General features: G+C 48.8%; 1 protein-coding gene across 1 annotated transcript in view; it reads right to left on the reverse strand.

Annotated features, from left to right (window-relative positions):
• LOC119445418 (venom metalloproteinase antarease-like TtrivMP_A) overlaps positions 1-25660 on the reverse strand; it is a 429115-nt gene that overhangs the window by 44829 nt on the left and 358626 nt on the right. Inside the window, exon 8 of the mRNA XM_049663280.1 lies at positions 1349-1420. Within this exon, the coding sequence (XP_049519237.1) occupies positions 1349-1420 (72 nt within the window). The remainder of the gene's footprint in view (positions 1-1348; positions 1421-25660) is intronic.

Below are 25660 nucleotides of genomic sequence, written 5' to 3' on the forward strand. Positions count from 1 at the left end.
TTGACTTAATCATCGAGAAATTAGTTGGCGTTCTCTTATGTGCTACCAAGAGGTTTGATTATTTATATCTCTGTGCTTCTAGTTTCCGTGCGCTTTTCCCCGGAAATAAACACTTTAGTTGTTAGGAGCATCACTTCCTTATTGTTATCGTTCTCGGACTTTCCTTTTGTGCCTTGCGCTCCCAAATATATACCAACTGGCTCAATTATTTGCGTTATCTCTTTTTATCATTTATTGTTTCACTTCGATTATCATTATTAGCCTGATGTACTGCTACTGTCTGCTATCTAGACCAAGAAACATTGCTCTCGTTCACGAAACAATCGCACATGCACAAGATCACATAATACAAACTACAACATCTGCTCTTTGCCTCCACTATGATGTCAATCGCGACAGTATACATAACCGTTTACAGAGCCTCATTTGCTCCTACAACAGGTTACCTAAGAGGGACTCATCAGCTTGCGAGCTTCCTTTCTGACTTTTTCCGACTTTTTTTCTTTTTTCCTACTCACCAGTTTTTATTTTCAGGTTACTTCACAACGGACAGATAGTGAATGCAGCTTCCCTGAAGTGCTCAACTCCATCCAGAGCGGAGCAGGTCGCAATTGCTATGGCACTCCTAGACAGCAGCAAAACACAAATCTTCACTGATTCGAGATCGGCAGTCAGGGCTTCCGCTTCAGGGTCCATTGCTGAGGAGGCTCACAAGATTCTCAAGAACAAGATAATCTCCACGCATACCATCACGTGGTTTCCGGCGCACCTCGGCCCCCAGCTTGACTCCTTGCCCAATCTCAATGACATCGCCCTATCCCAAGCGCGCGCACTAACCCACCGCGCGGGAGGAGGGGCGAGCTCAGAGGCCGGGGTTCTCGAGTTTCGGGACACTCTCATTACTTTAAACCAAATCACTAAGCACTATCACTTGGGTAGGAGGACTTATCCTCCACCTCATAGAAAACTGGCTAGACCTCTGTCGTCCACTTTACGCACGCTTCAGACCAAGTCTTATCCCAACCTGGCCCTTTTTCATTCGATCACTCCAGAGGCTTTTAGCTCTAGTTGCCCCGACTGTGCGGCTGTTAGCAATCTAGAAAACATGCTCTGGCGATGCCCCTCGTTACAGGGGCCCAATCCCATCACGGAAGAAGAATGCAGCTCTGCCATCCAGAGCTCAGAACTGTCACGACAAACTTGGGCTGTCCAGAGAGCCCATGATGCGGCGGTTAGGCTCGGCCTACCCTTCCCCACGTGGGAGCGGCCCGCAGCTCTACCCGAGGGCAGGGCTTCTCGGGACCTATTTAATAAAGTTCTTTGTCTGTCTGTCTGTCAGGGTACTTACCTGGCTTCTGGTTACTCCAATGAGCTTGAACTTAATTCTGGGATTTTTCATGTCCAGGTATCTCAAGTTTACCTGGAAGAAATAATGTTTTTTTGTTGTCACACCGCGTACTTTCAGGAATTTAGAGGCGGTGGCATTTGCAACAATTTCCCAATATATAAACAAGCGCTAAATGTAGGTTAGGATTATTCCCTTGAAACGGTCAATTTCAATGCCACGGCTTTATATGCAAGGACAGCGCTTAAAAATGGCCGAAATTGCGGGGCTCTGTTCTCAACTCGAGAATTTGGTAATTGTGCGGAAAAACATTGCCCCAAATAAACAAAGGTGGCTGTGATATCCACGGCCACGTCGGCCCTCATGGCGGCTCTTTTGCTTGGTGCTGCACTCAATTTTATGGATTACGGCTCCAATCAACATATATTGATCGGTGTCAACGATTTCAGCGACGAAGGCATGGTAATAGTGGCACTATACGTGCAAGCCTACAGCTTGTTCGGAAAGCTACATCAGGTTTTTTTAAAGAGGAAGAGCATTTCAAGCAAGCCGAATATCGAAGAAAGGAAGCGGATGTGCCTACCAATCTTCTCCAAAAGGCGCAGGGAATAATTTGTGGCGCTGCTCCACCTTTAGAGGTAAAATACTTGACTATTTTAGGCCTTCATAAAAAACACCGCGCTGCAACTCCCATTTCAGGAGGAGAGGAGGAGAAAGCAAAGAGCGGAAAGGCAGGGATGTCAACCAGACGAACGTCCGGTTTCCTACCCTACACTAGGGGTAAGGGAAAGGGGGAATCTATATCGCATATAATCCCAATATACATATGGAGTACCATCTGTCATCTTTAGGAAGCTAAATACGCATCATAATTATCATTGTGATGTTATTGGTGCAGGATCACTCCAGGAAGAGACAGAAGCAGCACGCAGAAGCACAAAGACACATCAGACTTGTATTGAACACACATAATACGTTGAAACGGCACACACGCAACAGTTCCCCAAAATACACTCTGGAAGACATACAGATATATATATGCTGGTCAAATGCAGTCTGCCTACAGTTCATGTAGAAGCAGGTGTCGCCATATCAGAGACGTCGAGGAGCCGGTGTCGGGCAGCAGTGTTGGACAACAGGGTTGGATCGCCTCATGGAACTTAGGTGGCCCTGCGCCACAGTCGATGTACTGGAGCCTCCGCGTGCCCGGTTACCCGATGGCGGGGTTTGCGCCCCGGAGCACACTGCAGCAGCCCACCGGATCACGTCCACAGTTGGTGAGGTAGCCCTGTGGCCGCTCACCCGAACGCTCGATCAGCCAGGCTCAGGACCGCCAGCCCTCCTGAACTACTTGCCCAGCGGAAGAACTGAACGAGGTAGCCCTGTGACCGCTCACTCGAACCTCGATCAGCCAGGCTCAGGACCGCCAGCCCTCCTGGACCAGTTGCCCAGCGTAAGAACTGGACGAGGTGGCCTCTCAGCTGGTGACAGCTTTGATTATGGTGCAGACGTAGTGACGCGGGCGGCGATAGCTCCTATGGGCCGGACGCCCAGCGAGGAAGCTCCGCCATCGAACGCCGAACCTCGCGCACTGCTCACGCCACGGGCCACGCTCCCTCGAGCGACGCTTTTCGAGGCGCCACTGTCAACGGTCACAGTTCGGTGTCGATGATGATGATCACCTTAAGGTACATACCCAATCTCGGGTATTGGTCAAGATTCGGTGTCATCTTCGCCACCGCACGGCGCACTGTCTTCACATGCTCATGTTTTACACTCCCGTGTACCATATATTATCACAATCATCAGCCTATATTTCATGTCCACTACAGGACATAAGCCTCTCCCTGTGATCTCCAATTACCCCTGTCTTGCGCTAGCGTATTCCAACTTGCGCCTGCAAATTTCCTAACTTCATCACCCCATCTGGTTTTCTGGCGACCTCGACTGCGCTTCCCTTTTCTTGGTATCCATTCTGTAACCCTAATGGTCCACCGGTTATGCATCCTACGCATTACATGGCCTGCCCAGCTCCATTACTTCCGCTTAATGTCAACTAGAATATAGGCTATAACATTTGTTCTCTTTCCGCTCTCTTTCTGTCTCTTAACGTTACTCCTAAGACTTTTCGTTCCATCGCTCTTTGTGCGGTTCTTGTTCTCAAGCTTCTTTGTTAACCTCCAAGTTTCTGCCACATATGTTAGCAGCGGTAGAACGGAATGATTGTACACTTCTCCTTTCAACGACAGTTTCTTTCCAAATACGCATATTGTGCGCTAATAGAAGGCGCCGAACAACTGTTAAGGTAATTTTTCAGTTTCTCTTGGGATAAAAACAAATTATAGTTTAGTTTGTAAGTCGGTCTGAACCTTTCTGTTGGTTCGCCAATTCCTCTGATAATCTCGTCTGCGTCCGATGACAGGCGCTTGTGCGTGCTCGCCGAACGCAGTGTTCAAAACAGGACCAGGGCTTTGAAACACAGCAGACACCTGCTGCCCCTGGATAGTCTAATACCCCATTGAAATGTTGAGAACGTAAGAAGTCGATAATCGACAATCGGTTGAAGTTGCGTTTCTTACAACAGGCTTCCGAAGTATAGCGTTAGCTTATCTTACGTAGATACGTTTTTAATAGTGAAAATGCATGACTTCGAGTCAAATTAAACCAGTTTAATGGAATTTTGCCACATGCAGGGTTTCGGAATGCAAATTAGCGACGCTGTACGTAGGTCGATTGCTCCAAACCTGGAACGTGTGCTGCGTGCAATTATGCCAAAATTTCTCGCGACCGAATAACCGGACATTTCAAGGTGTTAAGTTAGGGTCGAATAATGTAACAGCATTCAATTATGATTTGATTTCAATCTCCTGACGCCTAGTTTACGGAACCACCGACGCAGGCATCAGGCCGGGAATTTCAGCGTCGTTAGAACAGTCCAATAAAACACTTCCCTCTTCTCGAGGAGGTAATTTTTCTTTATTTTCAAAGTAAATAACATTGCCTATCTGGATAGGTCTTTCTTGTCTAATTAGATGAGTACACAGGCGCGAAAACACCTGTGTGCTTAGATTTATGTGCACGTTAAAGAACCCCAGGTGGTCCAAATTTCCGGAGTCCCCCACAACAGCGTGCCTCATAATCAGATGGTAGTTTTGGCACGTAAAAGCACATTATTAAATTTTTAAGGGTCTCTAACAAACCAGCATAGTGTCGATCATCTTTTTCGAACGCCGCAGTTTCTTATCCGTGTCGCTCTCCGATAAGCGTCGTCTGTTTCTTTCGGGAAACGATGAAATGACACATTGCTGTCTTTCCAGCACGATGATGCGCATATTAACCCAGAGCAAAAGTCTTTCGAAATGTTTTTTTTTTTCTGGCTTGAGCGCCGTGGTATCACAATAATTTGAAAACTACGAGGGCATTTTTCAGCGTATGTATCATAGGAGAACGTGTTTCGTTTCAAGACTTAAAGCGTTATCTTTGATCGCCTGGTTCTTAACGTGGCCGTAAGATGGCTAGCGAAAACATGAAATCGCAGATATACTTTCGCTCTAAAGGCGCCTTTGTACAATAGGAACTTATTTTAGGTCGTTCAGCTGAGTAATCAGCCGCGCGTGCTTTTATTTCAAAAAACAACACGTTAGAAGCAGACGCCTATTTACAAAATAAACATACTTACTGCATTTGACATGACAGCCAAGTAGGCGATTAAATCTTCATTATTCTTGAAGCGCACTTGGTGCGCTTTATCGGAAATTGCGTGGAGTTCCACGATAAACAATTCCACATTTGTATCCCGGCCTTCCGCTGTGTTGCATCATTGGGGAAAACGAAAAAAAAGGAAGTAGCGCATAAGTGTCATTTATCTGTATGTGTTCAGGCGCGTCTACACATGTAAACTATATCACAACTTTTGTTAACTATTATATATATATATATATATATATATATATATATATATGTATATATTGTGAGAAAAGGTTTAAATAGCCAGACTTCTTTATTCGCTCGAGCGAAGGCCCCACCACCACGCCCCAAAACGGTAATGATGTGTATGTAGAGATGATAATGTGAAGCGTATGAATAATGCTCACACTAATTGCCGCGTGTGCGCAAGCCGCCAGCCAGGCCGCGACTTAGGCAGGAGGGAAACGCCGAAGGAATCGTTTCAGGCGCAAAAAAAAGAATGGTCTCCGAACCACGATAAGGATGGTCTGAAGAAACCTCGACGAGAGTAACGCGATAGTTCATGGGGGATGTTTGTTCAATAATAATGTAGGGTCCAAGGAAGCGGGATTCAAACTTCTCACACAATCTGGGTGTTCGAGTGGCCGTCCAAAGGAGCACTTCCTCTCCAAGACAAAAGGAGACGTCTCGCCGAGAGATGTCGTAACGCTGCTTGCGATCTAGCTCACTGACTTCTGTGCTGAGCGATCAGGTTGACGACATTCGTCAAGTCTCGAGACGAACGGTTCGAGTATACTGGCCGAGGTGTTAACTGGGATATTGAGGAAAGCGGCGTCCATGGTGAATGGAAAGCGGCGTCCAAGGTAGAAAGGTGAGCACCAGTGGTACCACGTAGTTCGTTGGATAGCAGTGTTGTGAGCAAACGTCACAAAAGGTAAAATTTTGTCCCAGTTGTCGTGGTTTGGCCCGATATACATTGATATCACATCTCTTAGTGCGCGATGAAATCCCTCTGTCAAACCATTGCTTTGAGGGTAGCATGAGGATGTCGTCAAATGAAATGCGCCACAAGCTCTGAGTACTTCTTCGGTCATTGTTAACATGAAATCCTGCCGCGGTCACTCAACAGCACCCGAGGTCACGATGACGCAGCACAATGGCATCCAGAAAGTAGTCGGCAACGTCTGAGGCCGAACTAGAGCGTAGAGGAGCGGTATCTGCGTAACCTGTGAGATGGTCAACAGCTGTCACGATCCATCGATAACCTGCCGGCGTTAAGGGCAGAGGGCCGACTAGGACTATCCCAACGATGGAAAAGGTGTCTCAGGACATGGGATGGGCTGTAAAGGGCCAGCAGGAGGCAAAGTCGGCCGTTTCCGCCGTTGACACTGGATGCAAGAAGCGACGTACTGGGCAACACAGAAAGACATGACTGGCCAAAAGAGACGGCCCCTAACCCGGTGGTATGTTTTGTGGAAACCCAGATGGCCAGCGGACGGGTCGTTGTAAAAGGCTTGAAGGACTTGTGTTCGCAACGAAGGTGTAAGAACAGGGACCCAGCGGTGTCCGTCGGAGTGTGTGATGTGTTTTTTGTCACCGATCTCGGGGGCGTGCGGGTGTTATGAGAGATGGAGAGGGAAGACGCATGGCGACACAGCAAGCAGACATTTAATCACACTCGAAACCAAAAAACCTCAAACTAAAAGCTCATTCAAACTAGAATGCACTGAACTAAACCACAATGAACAAATAAAGGTTAACAAAAACAACCTAATGAATCAATAAATATGCTCTAAGTTTCGCCTCCGTTAGTTCTGAGTGTTTTCTCTACGAAAGTCTGGCAACTCTGGTCTTCTGTTGTGACGCTACTAGGATGGGACGCTCTTACTGAGTTCGTTGTTCTCGTTGCACGTATTTTCCCGGCGGGGATCTCGTTGGACCTTTCTTAATGTCGTCGCCTTCGCCGACTGTCGTATAGTCGTTGCTGCCTTGCAGTCAGTCCTTCAACTGGCTCGTCTCAGGAGCCTGGGTAACCCGGTCGCTGTTGCTGACGTGGCAGGGAGAGGTGATGGGTTAGGCCTAGCGACGTGCTCGGCCGCTGCTTCCGTCTCGCTCCTTTCCCGAGTGCCGACGTGGCGTTCCGGGGATCATCGAACGTGCCGGTCTGCCGTGGAAGAGGGGTCCTCTCAGGGGTGTCCGGTCCTGCCGTGAGAGGCTGCAGCCGGTCCAGGAGCCTCGCTCGACCTTGCCGAGGTCGACGGCCACACCTTGGACGGCCAACGTCGCGGACTCGGCCAGACCCCCAAGTCTCCCGTCGCCAGAGCGGAGCTGGCGATGCGACCTTCCTGGCCCGGAGCCACGTCGATAATGCTCGCTCAGCCTTGCTTCTCCCCCGATGACAGCTCGGTTCACGCGCCTCGCGCCGTTCGGAACGCTCCCATCACATCGTTCTTGTCTTCTTTTATTTCGCCTCCGGCCTCTTACTCATGACAATGGCCCCCTCTTCAAGAGTTTTTTTTTCCAAAAAACTGCTTTCTCTTGGCCTTCTTTTTGGCGGCGAACTTGACTTTTCGGTGACTTGCGTACTTCTCTGTGCGTCGGCGTGTCTCACCGCTCATCACCACACTTTCGCGCACCATTCACATTTCACTCCACAGTACATTGCACTGAATTGTTCGCAATGTTCATTGTCTCAAAACACTCTACATGAATAAACTTGTTCACTGCACACATTTGTGGAAACCGACAACTCAACTATCCGAGGGCATTCCTAAATAATATTCCTTTCGTAGCCTACCAGTTGCACCTACACTATTTTTTCCTCCTTTTACGGAGCTCCCACGCTTCTCTACGCCCAGCCTGTTTCCTCCTTATTTCTACTCTGGCACATTTCTCGTGCAGCTTGGGCTCTGTGTGCCTTAACTCTGGCTTCGTCTTTTTCCTTCTCCTCGACCCGCTCATCTTCTCATGCACACGCGGTTTCTTACGCCGCCGTGTCTTCAACCTCCTAGGAATCCTTCTACCCTTACGTATAGCGTTTTTTAGGTGGCTAGGGCGTCTATCGTCTTTCTCATTTCCCTCGGAGTTTGACTGGCTCATATTTGATGCTTGGCGATCCCTGAAATCGTTTTCGATTATCACCTCACTGTCATTCCGAGGTGAATCTACTTTTTCCTCTACTACGCCCTGCTCCTTGTTTACCCAAACCTCGGTCTGTATGTCAGCTACTCTGTTATCCGGTTCGCTCTTCCTCAAGGGCTCAGTGGTGAGCTTCTCTACAACGTCACGGGCACTATCTATTCTGCCAACGTCTTCTGACAGATTTCTGCTGTCCGGCATCTCTGCTACGCTAGCGTCCCTGCTTTCCATCTTTAACTCAGCCTTACTCTCTTTCATTGTCGATACTTGTGCTTTTTCTTGCAGCATCTTGGCCTCTTTCTCTAGGAACCGTTTCCTCTCTTCGTAAGCTTTAGTAACTGCAGCAAGTTCTGCTAATCTAGCGGTCTCTACGCGCTTCCTTTCCTCCTCGATTAATTTGAGGCCCTGCTCCTTGCTGAGCTTCTGCTGGCGAATAGTGGCCGATATCGCCTCCCAATCCATCTCTGCAACTCCCGAGTATCAGTGACTGGGCTGGATAGAATCCGGGACGGATTCTGGCAGGCTCGCCAATTGTGATGTGTTTTTTGTCACCGATCTTGGGGGCGTGCGGGTGTTATGAGAGATGGAGAGGGAAGACGCATGGCGACACAGCAAGCAGACATTTAATCACACTCGAAACCAAAAAACCTCAAACTAAAAACTCATTCAAACTAGAATGCACTGAACTAAAACACAATGAACAAATAAAGGTTAACAAAAACAACCTAATGAATCAATAAATATGCTCTAAGTTTCGCCTCCGTTAGTTCTGAGCGTTTTCTCTACGAAAGTCTGGCAACTCTGGTCTTCTGTTGTGACGCTACTAGGATGGGACGCTCTTACTGAGTTCGTTGTTCTCGTTGCACGTATTTTCCCGGCGGGGATCTCGTTGGACCTTTCTTAATGTCGTCGCCTTCGCCGACTGTCGTATAGTCGTTGCTGCCTTGCAGTCAGTCCTTCAACTGGCTCGTCTCGGGAGCCTGGGTAACCCGGTCGCTGTTGCTGACGTGGCAGGGGGACGTGACGGGTTAGGCCTAGCGACGTGCTCGGCCGCTGCTTCCGTCTCGCTCCTTTCCCGAGTGCCGACGTGGCGTTCCGGGGATCATCGAACGTGCCGGTCTGCCGTGGAAGAGGGGTCCTCTCAGGGGTGTCCGGTCCTGCCGTGAGAGGCTGCAGCCGGTCCAGGAGCCTCGCTCGACCTTGCCGAGGTCGACGGCCACACCTTGGACGGCCAAAGTCACGGACTCGGCCAGACCCCCAAGTCTCCCGTCGCCAGAGCGGAGCTGGCGATGCGACCTTCCTGGCCCGGAGCCACGTCGATAATGCTCGCTCAGCCTTGCTTCTCCCCCGATGACTGCTCGGCTCACGCGCTTCGCGCACTCGCGCCGTTCGGAACGCTCCGATCACATCGTTCTTGTCTTCTTTTATTTCGCCTCCGGCCTCTTATTCATGACAGAGTGGTAATTCATCCGCCGTGGTTGCTCAGTGGCTGTCGTGTTGGGCTGCTGAGCACGAGGTCGCGGGATCGAATCCCGGCCACGGCGGCCGCATTTCGATGGGGGCGAAATGCGAAAACACTCGTGTACTTAGATTTAGGTGCACGTTAAACAACCCCAGGGGGTCCAAATTTCTGGAGTCACCCACTACGGCATGCCTCATAATCAGATCGTGGTTTTGGCACGTAAAACCACCTAATTTAATTTTTAATTGGAGTGGTAATTGTAGCGGTGCAGCACAATATATATATATATATATATATATATATATATATAAAGAGTGATGATTCTTGAAGGCCCTACCCCGGCCTAAACGTCAAAATTCAAGTGTTTTTGTTTTTCTACGTGCGCCTGCACTTCTTCTACCTTTTGAAATACCGGATCCGAAGAAGTACTTCTTGTATATATAAATAAATAAATAAATATGTATATATATATATTAAAATGGGGGTGTTGGTCTTCAAGCAGGCCTCGATGTGGCGTTACAGAAGGCTATCCGAAAGGCAGGTCTGGTTACCGGCGAGCGCGAGCTAGAGCGTCAACAACAACCACCCTCATCGTCGTCTTCTTTCCCCAGACATCGAAGCGCGGTCAATCGCCTTCAGTACACTATATATATATATATATATATATATATATATATATATATATATATATATATACGAAGCTACAAATGAAACCGATGCGGGTTTCTCAGAAAGAACGCTTCACTGCTGAGAAAAAATTTGTCCCCGTCCGGAATTTGAACCCGGTACCAACACCTTTCCGGGGCGGTCGATCTACTGTTTGAGCTAACCAGGAGACTATAGCAGATCGAAGCGCGAGGGCGAATTAATCGACAGCTCGAAACGCCTGCACATATATACATAGCAGAGATAAATTTTCGGCGCACGAACAAAAAAGCATCTTCACTTACGTTTTGGCCGTGGCACGGCCAAAACGTAAACTACATAATTTAATACCATCTCTCCTGAACGCCGATGTGGCTTACTCGTGTGCAGACGAGCTCACGTGGGGCTCCGCAGTTTTCATGTTCCTGCTACCCCGGAAACAGAGGGGTCTAGAATTAATAACACTCCCAGGAATGCCCGCTCGCATGGGCAATAGCGTCGCAAGAGACACGACACCGGACCTAACGTCGTTGACCAACGACCCAAACCATGTCAGTTGGACAAACACGGAAGAAAATTTGGGCAGTGATCATAAGAAAATAACATTAGCAATAAGCTCCCTGAAATGAAGGAGAGCGATGGGCTCCGCTGTGATAACGGACTGAACGGCCGTTAGAGCATTATACAGGACCAACCCCATGGGGAGGAAAGCGCGACATCCTGGGCCCTTTACAATAGGGACGTACATGGCAAAGTAGAAAACAGATAACAATTAAAACCGAAACGCCAGTGTAGACGGACATCTCTTACACTTATAGGAAGCTCGACGCAGTCTAACTAAAGATGGAAAAGACAAAGACAACAGACGGCTAAAAATACGCACCGCTGAACTAGCGCAGGAAGCGATTGAGCATGCTTAACCCTTAAACCGTAACAACTGGAGGTAATTCTGCGACTTGATGCAGGGAACACTACACACGTAGAAGGCGTGGAGAATCCTTCGTAGCATGATGGACACCTCAACTACGAAAACAGCCACAAACAGAACCCTCAAACGGCTAAACAGCGAATACAAGGCAACGAACACCCAGCTAACCGAAAAACTTAGAGATCTGCGTTGGCGCAGCAGCGAACCAACCGTACGGGAAAACCAACTAAGAAGGGCCACCAAACCCGGTACTAGACGAACCCGTAGCGGCAATAGAGATGTGCGTACTAGCCCAATCATTTAAGAAAACACGGCCCCGGGAACCAATAAGATCACGAATGCAATGATCCGCAACCGAAATCACAATACCCTCACCCAGATCAACAAAGTTTTCGACGAACACGGCTGGATGGAAGGAGTTGAGGTCCCACAAGAGTGGAAAGAGGTAAACTTCATATTAATACCCAAACCGAGAAAACCCAGAAACCTACAGAATCTGCGCCTCGTATCACTTCATGCATGGAAAATCGGGTTGAGAAAGCAATACAAACAATATTAAGTAACCCCATAAAAACCACAGGCAATTCCCGGATTCCATGTTCGGATTCCGTCCACACAGCAGGAGAACGCCACAGATCTTGCACTTGAAGCTCTTTGCGGATGATGGTGCGGATGAGATCACGCAGGTCAGAATATTCGGGAAACTTAGTATAACGGCTGTCTTTTTGAAGACGATGAGACTGCAGCTCGTATTGGCGCTGACAAGTGGAAGTCACATTTTGAACGGAAGCTGGACCGTGCCAGATTAAGGAGCTCAACGCGACAGAGCCAATGTATTTTAATATGGGTCGAACGCGTTTGGCTTCCGTCATGCTAGGGTTCACACTGCAGCACAGAGCCAAGGCATGCTCTATGCAAGAGGTGTAAGACTCGTGCCACAGCTCGGTAGACGGCAGTAGGCCGCTCTGTGGTCTCGTGTAAAGCGACGGCCCAAGGCGCTCTTTGTCTCGATCGCGGACGCCTGGCTTCCTGAACCTTGCGCGTAGATGCGTGTTGCGAGACTGCAACAGGCCGCTCTGAGGTCTCGTTCCCGGCAACGACCCGATGCGTTCTCTGTCCTGAAGACGGACATACGCTCAAGTGAACCTCACGCGTAGATGTGGGTTCCGTAGGCTCTGTGGCTCGAGTCGTGCCGGCGTTCGAACCATTCCTCAACCCGAGCCCTATTTCATCCACTACACGAGCACGGCCGCTCGATGAAAAACACACGGTGCGGCCTGCCGCGTGGAGCGGACACTGCGTGGCGCGCCTAGTGCTCCGGGCTGCCGCCGCGGCACCACCAGTAGGGGAGCCTCTGGGGAGACCGAAAGCGAGAGCGCCGGAATTATTGCGGCGCATCGCGGCTTGAAAGAGCAGCTGCTATGCGCTTGTTAGTTTTTAAAGTGTTACAATAAACTTGCTATAGCGTTAACTATATTGGTAATCGTCCTGCCGAATGTGCATCGACAATGCTTCAACCTAAATATAGCAAGTGTTAGTTTTATCTGAAGTGGTTGCTCGTGCGAGTTGCGATTTTTCGCGTCATGTTTTCTCTCTTGTTGCCATTGCGCTGTTCACCCTCGATAATGTATGTTCGTGCTACAGTTATTTTTGCAACAGGACAGTCGCTCATTGACAGGTGCGGTTGTATTTCCGGAATGGTTGTTGCTCACACCTTAGAAACAAAAGCATTGTGAACATCAGGGGAGTCATAATTGCTTTATTGCACGTGCGTGAAAAAAGGATCACTGTGTTATTGGAATCAAAGGCGCAGCACTTTTCTGGCCAGATGTTTTTGAGCCAAGGGTACGAGACATTCAACAGGTATATTAACATTTCCTGCCCCGTTGGCAAGAAGCGCTCGTAAGAGTGAGACCAGTGAGACCCTTGAATTCGATGCACAGCCGCTCCTTTATCAACGAAGTGACGCAGAGTTTCACCTGTTGAATGGCCTACATATTTCTGGAGCGTTGAGCGACAAGGGAGCTTAAGGAGATTTCTGGACCTTGCATACTCATAACCTTTGTTGGAGCATGCCTTCCGAATTACACATTCCCTTAGAATGACATCAGTGTAGTGGGGCTTCTTCGTCGAGAAACTGCGGACTTGGTTTCTAACGAACTCGGCAGTCTTGTCACCTTGTGCAGCACCACTGAGCACCTTCATAAAACAGGCAATGTCCGTTTTATTTTCATAAAATTGTACGCGCTCCTCAGCCTCATCCACTTTTTCTTGAAGGGCCTGCAGAGCTCCTTTCATACGAGCGATCTTCGCTTGGAAGCAGCGCGTTGTTTTTTTTTAGCTTCTTCTGTCACTTTAACAAGGTCGAATGTTGTTTGACATGATGCATATGAAAATGATGCAATTTCCACACACGTTTCATTCCCTAGTTCGGAGTTGTTGGGCGTCGTGGCTTCAGTGCTGTCACTTGACGAGCCGTTTTGGCTAATGACAGGCCTGTCTTTTGAAGCAGCATTGCCCGAGCACTCGGCACGCGACTGCGCATTATCGTCTTCTATTTCCAAGCATGGCCGCTTCTTCCTCGGAGCAGGCGTGCTCCTCGTGCTCATGTAGCTTGGATAACCGGGGAACACTGTCAGCACAGCCGTTGGCAAAAGTATCCTCAACTTCTCGGTCTCCTTGTACTCCTGCTGCGTAAAATGCAAGGCGCACACCAGGGACCTGTCATTCGGCTGCCATACTGTTCCCTTCCCGCCGGGTCCTTCACGGGAAATGTTTCGCAGCCATGCGGCCCTGCGTTCTGCGTTACTGGGAAACTCGTGGTAGCGTATTTGCGGGTCCTTCGATGCATTCGTGGAACACAACGGCACACAACAGTTGCGCGGCATTTTGTCTAATGCATAAAATATCACACATGCGCAAACTGTCTTGAGTGACACTCAGTGCGAGCGATTCATGTGGAGAAAAACAACCACTATCTCGACCTACCCGCTGAACGCGCGCTCCTTCCCGCCCACGCGTTGCGTGGAGCCCTCCCCTACTACTGGCGCCCTCCTAGCGAAATGCGGCGACAACTGCCAACTCCGCTTCCACGCTCTCGCCCATTGCCTGCGCCGCGACGCGGCAGGCCGCACCGTGTGGTTTTCATCGAGCGGCCGTGACACGAGCCTCGGTTGTATTTCTTTTCGTCCTCTTGTTGAGTCAGCCGCACAGTCGTCTGCTCTTGCTATAATAATTTTGTGAGCCCTTCTTCACAATCACCCCCCTCCCACTTAAGAAAGTTCTTTCGTTCAAAGAACTTGAGGGCACTTGATCCACGTTGGTAGCACACACGCATTACAGAAGGGTCAGCACCGCACCACAATTCCGAGCACCGCACACTCGGCACGTATGACAAAATTTACAGAGAGGTTCTTGGTCGCTACAAAACAGAACGTAGGAAATATCCACAACCCCACAGGTGGCTGGACAGGTCCCAGGCAGTCGACCTGAGGCGGTTGCAGACAGGCACTTTCACCAACCCCTACCACCTGCACCGCTTGTGGCCCGCGCTGCAGCCGTCGCCCGGCTGCCCGTGGTGCGGGCACGAACGGGCTGATATGGCCGATGTGCTTTGGGAATGCCAACACCATGAGCAAGAAGCACCAAGAGGAAGGGAGAAGACAACAGCAGGATCCCCTGAAGCGGGGCGCCTCGCTGAGAGATGGCAAGCCGCGCTACTCAGCGAGGCACCCGAGGACCAGGAGTGGGCCGTCCAGCGGGCCAGGGCCATTGCCGAGGATCTCGGAAGATTTTTCTCCGGCGATGGACCCCTGGCAGCCTAGCCCCGGGCACCAACAATCATAACCGTTGGACAAATAAAGTTTATTCCTATCCTATCCTACAGGTACACAATACGACGATACAGAAACAATGCAGAAATCTAACATGCCATGAATTGTTGTGCAACATTAATGCTACACGAGTTTGAAGCATATATATTCTTTTAAAACACCACGTTTCCTCAGACATATTCTTCATGGGCTTGGTAACTGGATCGTGTAGTGTGCGCCTACATATGGGGGTGCTAAAGGTGGCTATTCCTCATACTCTTGACTAGATTTATATGGAATAGCGTCGTTCTTGTCCCAAGGTCAATAACGTAATCCATGTCATTTCGCCTCTCAAGTACAGTGAAAGGCCCTTTCCTCGTAAAAACCGATTTGGTGTTGTCCGAAGGGAGCAGTAGCAGAAGCTTGTCTCAAACAGATAAATGACGCAGTTTGGTCCTCAGTCATAGTGCTTTTTCAGCTGAAGTTTTGCTTTCTGAAGCTCCTGCTTCGCTAAACGGCAAGTGTCTTCAAGACCCTTCCGTAACTCGACTATATACCCGTATGATGTTTTGGCGTCATCATCAAAATGATCACCAGCTCATATTTATTTCAATATTGTCCTGGGCCCTCGGACATAATGATCATAAAGCAAGTCAAAGGCTGCAAAGTCCAAGCTTAACTGAGGAAATTGGCGATAAACGAAAAGCAGTGGTGCCAAGTAGCGGTCCCATCTTTTTGGGTTCTCTCGTCACATTCGTCTTATTTTTTCAAGTGTGCCATTGAGCCTCTCCACAAGGCCATTTGCCATGGGAGGATATGGTGTTGTTGGCAAATGCGTAAAATAAATAAGCCGGCTTAACTCCTTTATTAGGCGTGACGAGAAGTACGTGCCTTAGTCACTGATTAGCTCATGTGGGACTCCTACACGAGAGAACATCTCCAGGAGTACCTCAGCGATCTTTTTCTATTTCAAGACTAGGCAGTGCCACAACGTCAGAATACCGCGTTGCCATATCGACCATTGTCAAAACGTACTTAATCCCCTTCTCTGACATGGGAGAGAATGGTTCCACAATATCAATGGCAACTTTGGTAAACGGAGTATCAACGACGGGAGTGTTACCCAATGGTACTCGACCAACTAAATAATTGGGAAAAGTGCTCTGGCAGGTATCACACAATTTGTTTGCATCACACATTTTAACACATCACACGATTTAACAATCGCGTGAAATCTGATTGGACTCCAAGCCAGTAGAACTCTTCAAGAACATGGTCTGTGGTTCGGTTTATTCCTTGATGTCCTGCAAGGATTCATTCCTGAGCCATGTTCATGACAAAATTACGGAGGTTTCTGGATACAACAAGCTGTTCCATTTATTTTTTCGACCGCACTGTGTACTTTCGGTAAATAATTCCCTTCGGTATAAATATTGGATGTCGGCGAACCTAGTCTTAATCTCTTCGTCAACTGCGTCACAGCATTTCTGTAAGCTGAGGTCATCCCTTTGCCTTGTGCTCAAGTCTACTGGGCTGATGTCTAGGGGGTTTAGAACTGGTGCTTGTAGCAGATGGGAACTTGATGTTGCCTGTCTGGTTGTCGCTGCTACTTACGACTTGTCGCCGGCTTGTCTAGCAGCTGATGATGAAGCATCTGCAGAGAAGGACTTATTGGCAGAACAGTTGCAGCCTTCTGCTCCAAATAAGTCCTCCGCAGCGTTCAAAGTGTAAAGACGCCTTCTCTATTCACTGTCAGAATCTGAGACATCGCACACACCTTTCACGTTTCCCAAGACAATGTCATATAAGGCATTGTCCATGCAGAGGACCCGAGTCTTGCCTGTGAAGAACGGTGACATGATCTTCACGTCTGCGTCAGGTAGCTTCAACAATTTTCCGTACGCGTAGACTTTTTGTTTCCTATTTGCCTTTGCGTTCCCCCGTGTTCCGTATTTCCTGAAACTCAACACAAGTCTGCGTCTCTTCCTTAACTACATCGGACACATCTGCTTGCTGCATCGAGCATAAGCCTTCTCAATACTTTTGACCTTTTTGCCGCACTCATCTGTCACATTCCCAGTGCGGCGGCTGTTTGCTCAAAAAGATGTCGTTTTATTTGGACCCTTTGTGTTGGCCCAGCAATCAGCAGCTCTGTGACCGCGTTTACCGCAAAGAGCGCATCGTGGTTTTTCATTCTCTTCGTGTCGCTCAGAGGTTCGAGCTTGAGCTGGTGGCTTGTTAGGTTCTGTCTCGTCTTAACCTTTGCCCAGGGTGAATAAGCCCTCCACTTCCAAAGTAATGATCAGTAGCTTCCGCTAGCTTGTGAAGCCCTTGACAATTCCTTTCTCTCAGGAACACTGGCAGCTTCTCATGGCAACTCATCAGGAACTGTTCTGAGACAATCTTGTCTCGCAGAGCATCATATGTCCCGTCTGTCTTGGCCATTTCGTGCCAGTGGTCAAGATATCCCAAAAGACGTCCGGCAAACTGCCTGCCAGTTTCGGAGTAATCGGGTTTCGCCGACCGAAACTTGGTTCGGTAGCATTGTTCCGTGAACCTGAAGTTGTAACAGCGTGTTCGTTATTGTTGCATAGTCCATGGCATGATCAGATGCCATTCTGCCGACAACACTTAGAGCTTCACCGATCGAACAAAGGCTTAGCGATAGAGCCCAATTTTGTTGTACTCAGCCTTGGCTAGTAGCGACGCGCTCAAATCCTTGAACAAATGCATGGAACTCATCGCGTCCTTCGTTAAATGCTGGGATTAGTTTATGCGGACCTTGGTATCCCTCGGTAGCACTTACGTGAGCACTCCCTGTAATCTGCCCAGTAGTCATGCTACTCGCTGTCGCACCTAACTCACTGAACTTTAACTTGAGCTCGAGCACTTCTCTTTCTGCCTTTAATCTAGCTAGCGCTTCGGCATCAGCTTTTTTTGCTACATTGTGTTCAGCCACGCGTGCTTTCCGTGCTTCTCTTTCGCGTGCGCGTTCTTCGTCTACCCATTGTTTCAGCGGGGGGCCAGTGAACCCCAGTTCCTTTCCAATTGTCATAAGCGTGTTTGCTTCCATCCTTACCCGTCAAACACACATATGCAATGTGATGCTCTTCTAGACAGAATAAGAGCAGCTCTGTCGCGGACGCCAGATATGTTATGGCTAGGATGGTCACGTGGCAAGGCCTATGAAGCGAGGAAGATGGAGGACATGGTGCGTGATTATGAAACCCATTAAAATTTTATTAGATGGCACATAGACACGAAATAACATCTACAGCTAGGTTATGATTGTTCAAAATCGAGAAAAAACTATGCAGTCTCACGAGGTTGCTGTTGAAGTCTGCAGGGTGGTGAGACTCGTAGAGACGGAACACTCGTGGGCAGAGTGATGTCCTACGTGGTCAAGTAGAAGAAGCAGCACGGGGCAGGAAAAGGTGGGCGGCCCACAGCTCGGTAGACAGCAGCAGGCCGCTCTGAGGTCTCGTGCAAGGCGACGGCCCAAGGAGCTCTTCGTCTGGATGGCGTACGCCCGGTCTCCTGAATCCGTAGGCTCTCTGGCCCTAGTCGTGCCGGCGTTAGAACCATTCCTCTGCTTGAGCCCCTTTTTATCCGCTGCAGGAACCTCGCTTGTCTTTCCTTTCGTCTTCTTGTTGAGTGAGCTGCACTGTCTTCTACTCTTGCTATACTCATTTTGTGAGTACTTAGTCACATAGGGTTAAAGGATCCGGAAAAGCTGGGGTTGAAAGGGTCCATCATGGTAGGGGTAGCCGGGCGGAGGTGGTGACCGTAAGGTAGTTCCAGGGAGGATGGGAACGCCAGGGGACGTCGGGGTCTTGGCTTACCTCCACCACTTATAAGACCGAGACCGACCGAGCTGCCAAACGTTTTTTATTCCAAAAAGAAAACACGCCAGCTCGTGCTCGAAGAAGCCAAAGATGAGGGATCATGATGGCTTTGTACATGTGAAAAGGATGAAGAATGTTAATAGTGTGGGCATTTCTCAGTCACTTCTTCGTTGGCTGCACATGTTCATCATCATAGCGGCTTCTTCGTCTTCATCGCTTGTGGGGGACTCATCTTGAGACTGATCTTTACCTTGAGTGTGATCGGTCCGCCATGTCTTCGCGGCGCATTAAAGGTCGTGTTAACTAAATTATGCAGCTTTTGGAGAAAAAGCTGCATTGCTCGACAGGACAGAAATTCCTCCAGCGCGTCCGCATAATATGCTATCTGTTTTCGTTGAAGGAGTGCACGTGGAAGCTTTAATAGACACTGGTGCTAGTTTGTCAATTATTCACCGTGATTTGTGTTCGCGCCTCAGGAAAGTCACCACTCCTTATGATGGACCTACGCTACTCGCTGCTCAAGGGAACGCCATTCGACCTGCCGCCATGTGCACTGTTCGTGTCTACATTGATGGAATTCTGCATTATATACAATTCGCAGTGCTAAGTTCGTGTACCCAGCAGCTGATATTAGGATGGGATTTTCTTTCTACGGCGTCCGCTTCCATCTGCTGTCGGAAACGTGTGCTCCACATGACCGACACCGCCCATTCACTTCATACAGATGACTCACCGCTTCGCTTGCTTGCTACAGAAGACACCGAGCTACTTCCTTGCCGTCAGAGAATTGTTGCAATCGCGTCGGATGTCATTGAACATGGTGACGTGTTCGTACAACCATCTGCGACCTGTCTCATAAGAGGGATAGTCTTTGCGTCAGGGCTGCTCCGGTTTGACAATGGCTCCGCATTCACCTGCGCTACCAACCCGACATCGGAAAAACTTCTGATCCCTAAGGGCACTACGTTGGCTTGCGTCACTAAATATCCGAGCATCTCTCTGTTGTTTCTGTTGAAGCGGCTTCCTCTGAAGCTCCTTCTGTTGGGCGTTCCGCATCTTTCTCTGCCCATGAAGCTGCCATCAGTTCCGACCTGACCCCTTCACAGTCACAACAGTTGATTGCTTTGCTGAAAAAGTATGAAGTTTCGCTTGACGCGCATGCCTCTTCATTGGGACAGACTTCCGTCATCACGCATCGGATAGAGACATATGGCGGGTCCATTGTTCGCCATAGACCATATCGCGTCTCTCTTGCCGAGCGGAAAGTCATTGAAGAAAACGTCGACGACATGCTGCAAGGGAAGATAATACGCCCCTCCGCTAGTCCTTGGTCATCCCCAGTCGTTCTAGTTCGGAAAAAAGACGGCTTTGTGCGGTTTTGCGTCGATTACCGGGAACTCAATAAGATCACGCGTAAGGATCTATATCCTATGCCTCGCATAGACGATGCCTTGGATTCACTGCAGAATGCCGAGTACTTCTCGAGTCTTGATTCGCGTTCGGGCTACTGGCAAATACCTATGCATGAGGACGATAAAGAAAAAACAGCGTTTTCAACCCCATATGGGCTATACGAGTTCAATGTAATGCCATTCGGACTCTGCAATGCACCCGCAACATTCGAACGCATGATTGACACCATTCTGCGTGGCCTGAAGTGGAAGACTTGCCTGTGCTATCTGGACGACATCGTTGTTTTCTCTTCCACCTTCTCTCAACACCTGCAACGCCTGGCCGAAGTTCTCACGTGCCTTGCCAACGCTGGCCTACAGCTGAACACGAAAAAGTGCCGTTTTGCCAGCAAGACAATTAAGGTCTTGGGTCACATTGTGAGCAAGGACGGCATTCGTCCAGATCTCGATAAGGTTTCAGCGGTTCTTCACTTCCCTCGCCCCGAAAGGGCCAAAGATTTGCGCAGTTTCCTTGGCCTCGCTTCTTATTTTCGCCGCTTTATACATGATTTCGCCTCAATAGCTGCACCGTTGCACAAAATACTCGGTTCTGGCGTTGCCTTTGAGTGGTCTCCCGAATGCGAAACAGCGTTTACCCATCTGAAAGACGCCCTCACATCTGAACCAGTACTTCGCCATTTCGATGAAACCGCACCCACACTCCTGCATACGGACGCTACCGGTCATGGGATCGGTGGTATTCTCCTACAGTGAGATGAGTCTTCACGTGAGAGGGTCGTCGCTTACGCAAGCCGCGTACTAACGAACACCGAGAAGAATTATACCATCACTGAGCAGGAGTGCCTAGCTGTCGTTTGGTCGGTACAGAAATTTCGACCGTATCTTCACGGCCGCCGTTTTACCATCGTTACGGACCCCCATGCATTGGCTTTCCACGCTCAAGAACTTGACCGGACGCCTTGGTCGCTGGATTATCCGTCTGCAAGAATACGACTTCACTATTATCTACAAGTGTGGTAAAAAGCATCAGGACGCCGACGCGCTTTCTCGCTGCCCGCTTCCTACGACGCCATGCCATGATTCCGCTCCTGCCTTCCGCCACAAGCTTTCGGACCGTCCTTCCCCGCATGTGTTGTCCTTAACCGCTATTGACCAGATTCCTTCTGATGACCATGGATCGCTCATATCTCACCAACTCGCTGACCCCTACTGTCGACGCATCATAGACCGCATTCAGGGAACTTCGCCGCGCCCGCCCAATGCTCGCCTTCGTCGACAGGTCACGCAATTCAAGCTCGACAACTGCGCCCTGTACCGCCATATCTATCACCCTGATTGTCAACGCTGGGTGCCTGTTCTGCCTCGCTCTCTTCGCGCTAATGTTCTTAAGGCCTATCACGACGACATGACTGCTGGTCATCTTGGTTTTCAGAAAACATACTACCGCATCAAAGGTCGCTTCTACTGGTCTGGCTTATCCACTAGTGTAGCGCGGTACGTCGCTTCCTGCGCCATTTGCCAGCTCCGAAAGCTACCAACATCAGGTCAAAGCGGAGAGCTCCAACCAGTCCCGTGTCCATCGGCACCATTCGAAGTCGTTGGTATTGATCTGTATGGTCCCCTTCCCACGACTCTCACCGGCAATCGATGGATAGTGACAGCCGTCGACCACTTGACACGTTACGCCGAAACAGCTTGCGTGACTTCGCCGTCGGCTTCTGAAGTGGCTGCATTTATACTTCAAGCATAAATCCTGCGTCACGGTGCTCCTCGTGTCATCCTGAGCGACCGTGGGAAGGCATTCCTTTCACAAATTGTAGCCGAATTGCTCCGAGCCTCCGGCACCACCCACAAGACAACCTCGAGTTACCACCCTCAAACCAACGGACTAACTGAGCGCTTTCATCGCACGCTCACCGACATGATAGCCATGTATATTCAACCAGACCACACAAACTGGGGCGCAATTTTGCCATTCGTGACTTTTGCGTACAATACCGCCGTACAACGCACAACTGGTTACTCGCCATTCTACCTCGTCTATGGCCGTTCGCCCTCTTATTTTCTTGACGTCTCTTTCTTCTCTGCCCCTGTCACTCCAGCTGCATCCTCTTGTGAACAATATATATCACGCCTCCTCCACTGTCGCCAGCTCGCCCGCATCAACGCTGAAGCACGGCAACAGGACCGCAAGGACCTCTATGACGCCTCCCATCGCGCAGTGTTCTTCCGCCCGGGCGATGAAGTGCTACTCCGGACACCAGTTCGCACTCCTGGTTTGTGCGACAAGTTTCAGTTTCGGTTCATAGGCCCATACAGAGTCTTGGAGCAGACTTCTCCCGTTAATTATCTCGTTTAACCTATTGTGGTTCCCACTGACCGCCGCTGTCGCGCTGCCGAGATTGTCCACGTCTCTCGCATGAAGTCTTTCACAAGGCGTTCGCCGTCCCTTTAAGTTGCGGCCAGGCTGGCCGCTCGCACGCGGGGGAAATTATTGTGGGCATTTCTCAGTAACTTCTTCGTTGGCTGCACATGTTCATCATCATATCGGCTTCTTCGTCTTCATCGCTTGTGGGGGACTCATCTTGAGACTGATCTGTGCCTTGAGTATGATCGGTCCGCCACGTCTTCGCGGCGCATTAAAGGTCGTGTTAACGCTACGTCGCAATAGTGCTTACAATACTTCTATATGTAGCCTCGTGGCGTCGTGCCGTTTCCGTGTGTTCATTCGTTCCTACGAGTAAGAGGGCAAACCGTGTTCGATATCATGGTATTAGTGCCAAAAAAGGTGTCGGGTAGCATTTACATGGAATGCTGGAAACTGTTACAGAAGCTCAGTGGGGTGAGCTTCCACGGATTGCTTGGTTAGACAGTGTTCAAGGTGCATTCACTGTCTGGCTTCGGGTTTCCGTGTTCATGGGCTGCCCCGCAGAGGTGGCGCCAGGGTTCGTGCCCAGGGGGGGGGGGGGGCAGGAAAGTTTGCGCCTGCCCCCCTTTTGACCCCCTCCCCCCCCCCCCCAAGAGCGCCAAAAAGCTGACCCAAGGTAGGCAGTACGAAACAAAATCTCAATTTTGATGTCTTATAATTTGGAGGCAGACGCACGAAAGCAGTGCTGCTTACAAAGGATGACCCTGTTTAAGCACTATAATTTATTATAGGAAATTTCTGATCACAAATTCCTCTCTCACTTGTGATAGAATAGGGGCTTGAAATACAGCACGAACTGCCGCAATAAGATAAAAATGGTTCCCACCATTCTAAATACATTTAATATTGGGCTACACTTCGGCCCACTTGCGTGCACTCGCAAGTTCCTGCCTCGGATGTAATAGCCCTTTTTTCAGGCGCCTTCAGCTCATAGGCCTCTTCGACAAAGAATGAGCTTCACCCAGGTGAGGTCGCATAACCACGATGGCTGTGTAAGGGAAGGCAGCACAGATATGTATACATATATTTTGCAATCTTTCTCCTGCTGTGAAATTACTCTTTTGAAGCTATATCGTGATCTGATACATACACAAATAAATGAAGAAAAAGAACAGTACGCAGCAGCAACAAAATAACATTAATGTATGTACTGTACTGCGTACTGTATAAATTCTCATTTTCTTAGCAGAAATACTGCGGTGTAAATATGCTAAATAGTAATTTAAATCTTACTGCGTTGATGGAATAGCTTATTTACACTCCTGTGTTTAGAAGGCCCTCAGCGCAGTCATGCTGCCGTTAAATAATTTTAGCCATCAAGCAATTAGAATCCGCATCGCAAACCTGTTGTGCTCTCGCACGAGTGTGTTGAACATAAATAAATAAATATTCGCTGTTTTTACATGCTTTTGTTAAATGAGGCAAAGAAAGCACGCCGAATAACTACAAAGTCCAGTTAGCTAAATTAAAAAAAGTAAACATAAGAAGCACGTTCAGAAACAGTGGGAGAAATTGTAATGCACCAAAGCGTTGGGCTCATCAATGATTGACATCAATTGAACATGCGCAGCCTCCATATCTATTACATTTCACTTACCTAAGCAGAACACCGTGCATGTTTATTGGAGTCGTGAGTGACTGAAGAAGCTTAGGTGCCATGTAACATGTAACAAGATTTATCGCTGACAGCCGCTCGAGTAAGTTGAGCATTTATAAAATCAGAGATGAAAGAGGATGGGAGTTAAACATAGTAAAAACACAACGCAGAAGTTCCCCGCCTCCCTGCCTACCCCCCCCCCCCCCCCCAAAGAACTACCGTGTCGTGGGTGCCCCCCCCCCCCCTACCATAAAAAAATGCAGGCACCGCCCCTGCTGACCCGCATCTTTACCAATGGTAAAGGGGTGGTTGTATGCTCGAGGAGTCAGACGAGAAATGAGCAGATACCTGATTTCGCCCTGAGCTGCGCATCCCCTCTCGAGACAGAGCGGCACGCTTACGTTAAAGATGGTGCTGCTGATGCTCAACCATGGCACTTAGACACAAAAAGAGAATAGGCCAAGTTTAGAGGGGCGGAAGTAGATGAAAGACGAATAATAACTTTAAGGAGACAAAAATGCCATGATAGGTTTCCAGAACTGAAGGAAAGTGCGTGACAGGGCAGACAGATAAACTGAAACAATATTTGGTATGAGATATCCTAGAATGCCAGATAGAAGTGCTTATGAATAAAGAATAAATAATTATATGATCTTCCAGCTTGATTGCTTCGTCTTCCTCCCAACACTATATCAAGCATGGCTTTGGATAGCCGAATTTCATGAAATTCAGAATTGGAGTAGGTTAAGTAGTTAATAATGGGGTGCTTAATTATATATTAATAATTCCTTTTTTCTCCTCTGAATTTCTTTGCGCGTTGCTTAACTGCAAATGCTGCGTATAGAAATATTTCTGATGGTAACCGAAGCACCATTCTTCTTTTATATTCGGCCAGTGCCATTGAGCAAGTGCAACTGTCGTTGTCACGATTACGAAATAAATTTGCACTCACGCTCTTGAGACTTGCGGCGACGCCTATCATTCCGGTCATCGTTTTGTGGATCTTCAAGCAGCCGACCTGAAATTAAAATATGAGACTTGAACTTCCGAGTTAAACACAGAAGTATAACAACTTTGAGAGAATTTTCACAAATTGTTACGAACAGTGGGAAGTGTACTGCACCTCTTCTCATTGTTCGTTTTGAGATTTGAACGGCAATTTGACAGTTAAACACGAATAAAACAGATCTTTACGCCTGATGGCAGCTGTTGCAGTTCACATTTATCAATCCGGTTACCAAAGGTGTTCGCAGATATTATTAAGTGATAATCCTTCATCGCGTGTAGTACAGATTCACCCCGCCAAGCTGTCAAAAAATGCAACCATAACAGCTATGTCCGAGCGCTCTGCATTATTATTG

This window comes from Dermacentor silvarum, chromosome 3 (assembly GCF_013339745.2).
Source record: "Dermacentor silvarum isolate Dsil-2018 chromosome 3, BIME_Dsil_1.4, whole genome shotgun sequence".
In the NCBI taxonomy this organism is placed as follows: domain Eukaryota; kingdom Metazoa; phylum Arthropoda; class Arachnida; order Ixodida; family Ixodidae; genus Dermacentor; species Dermacentor silvarum.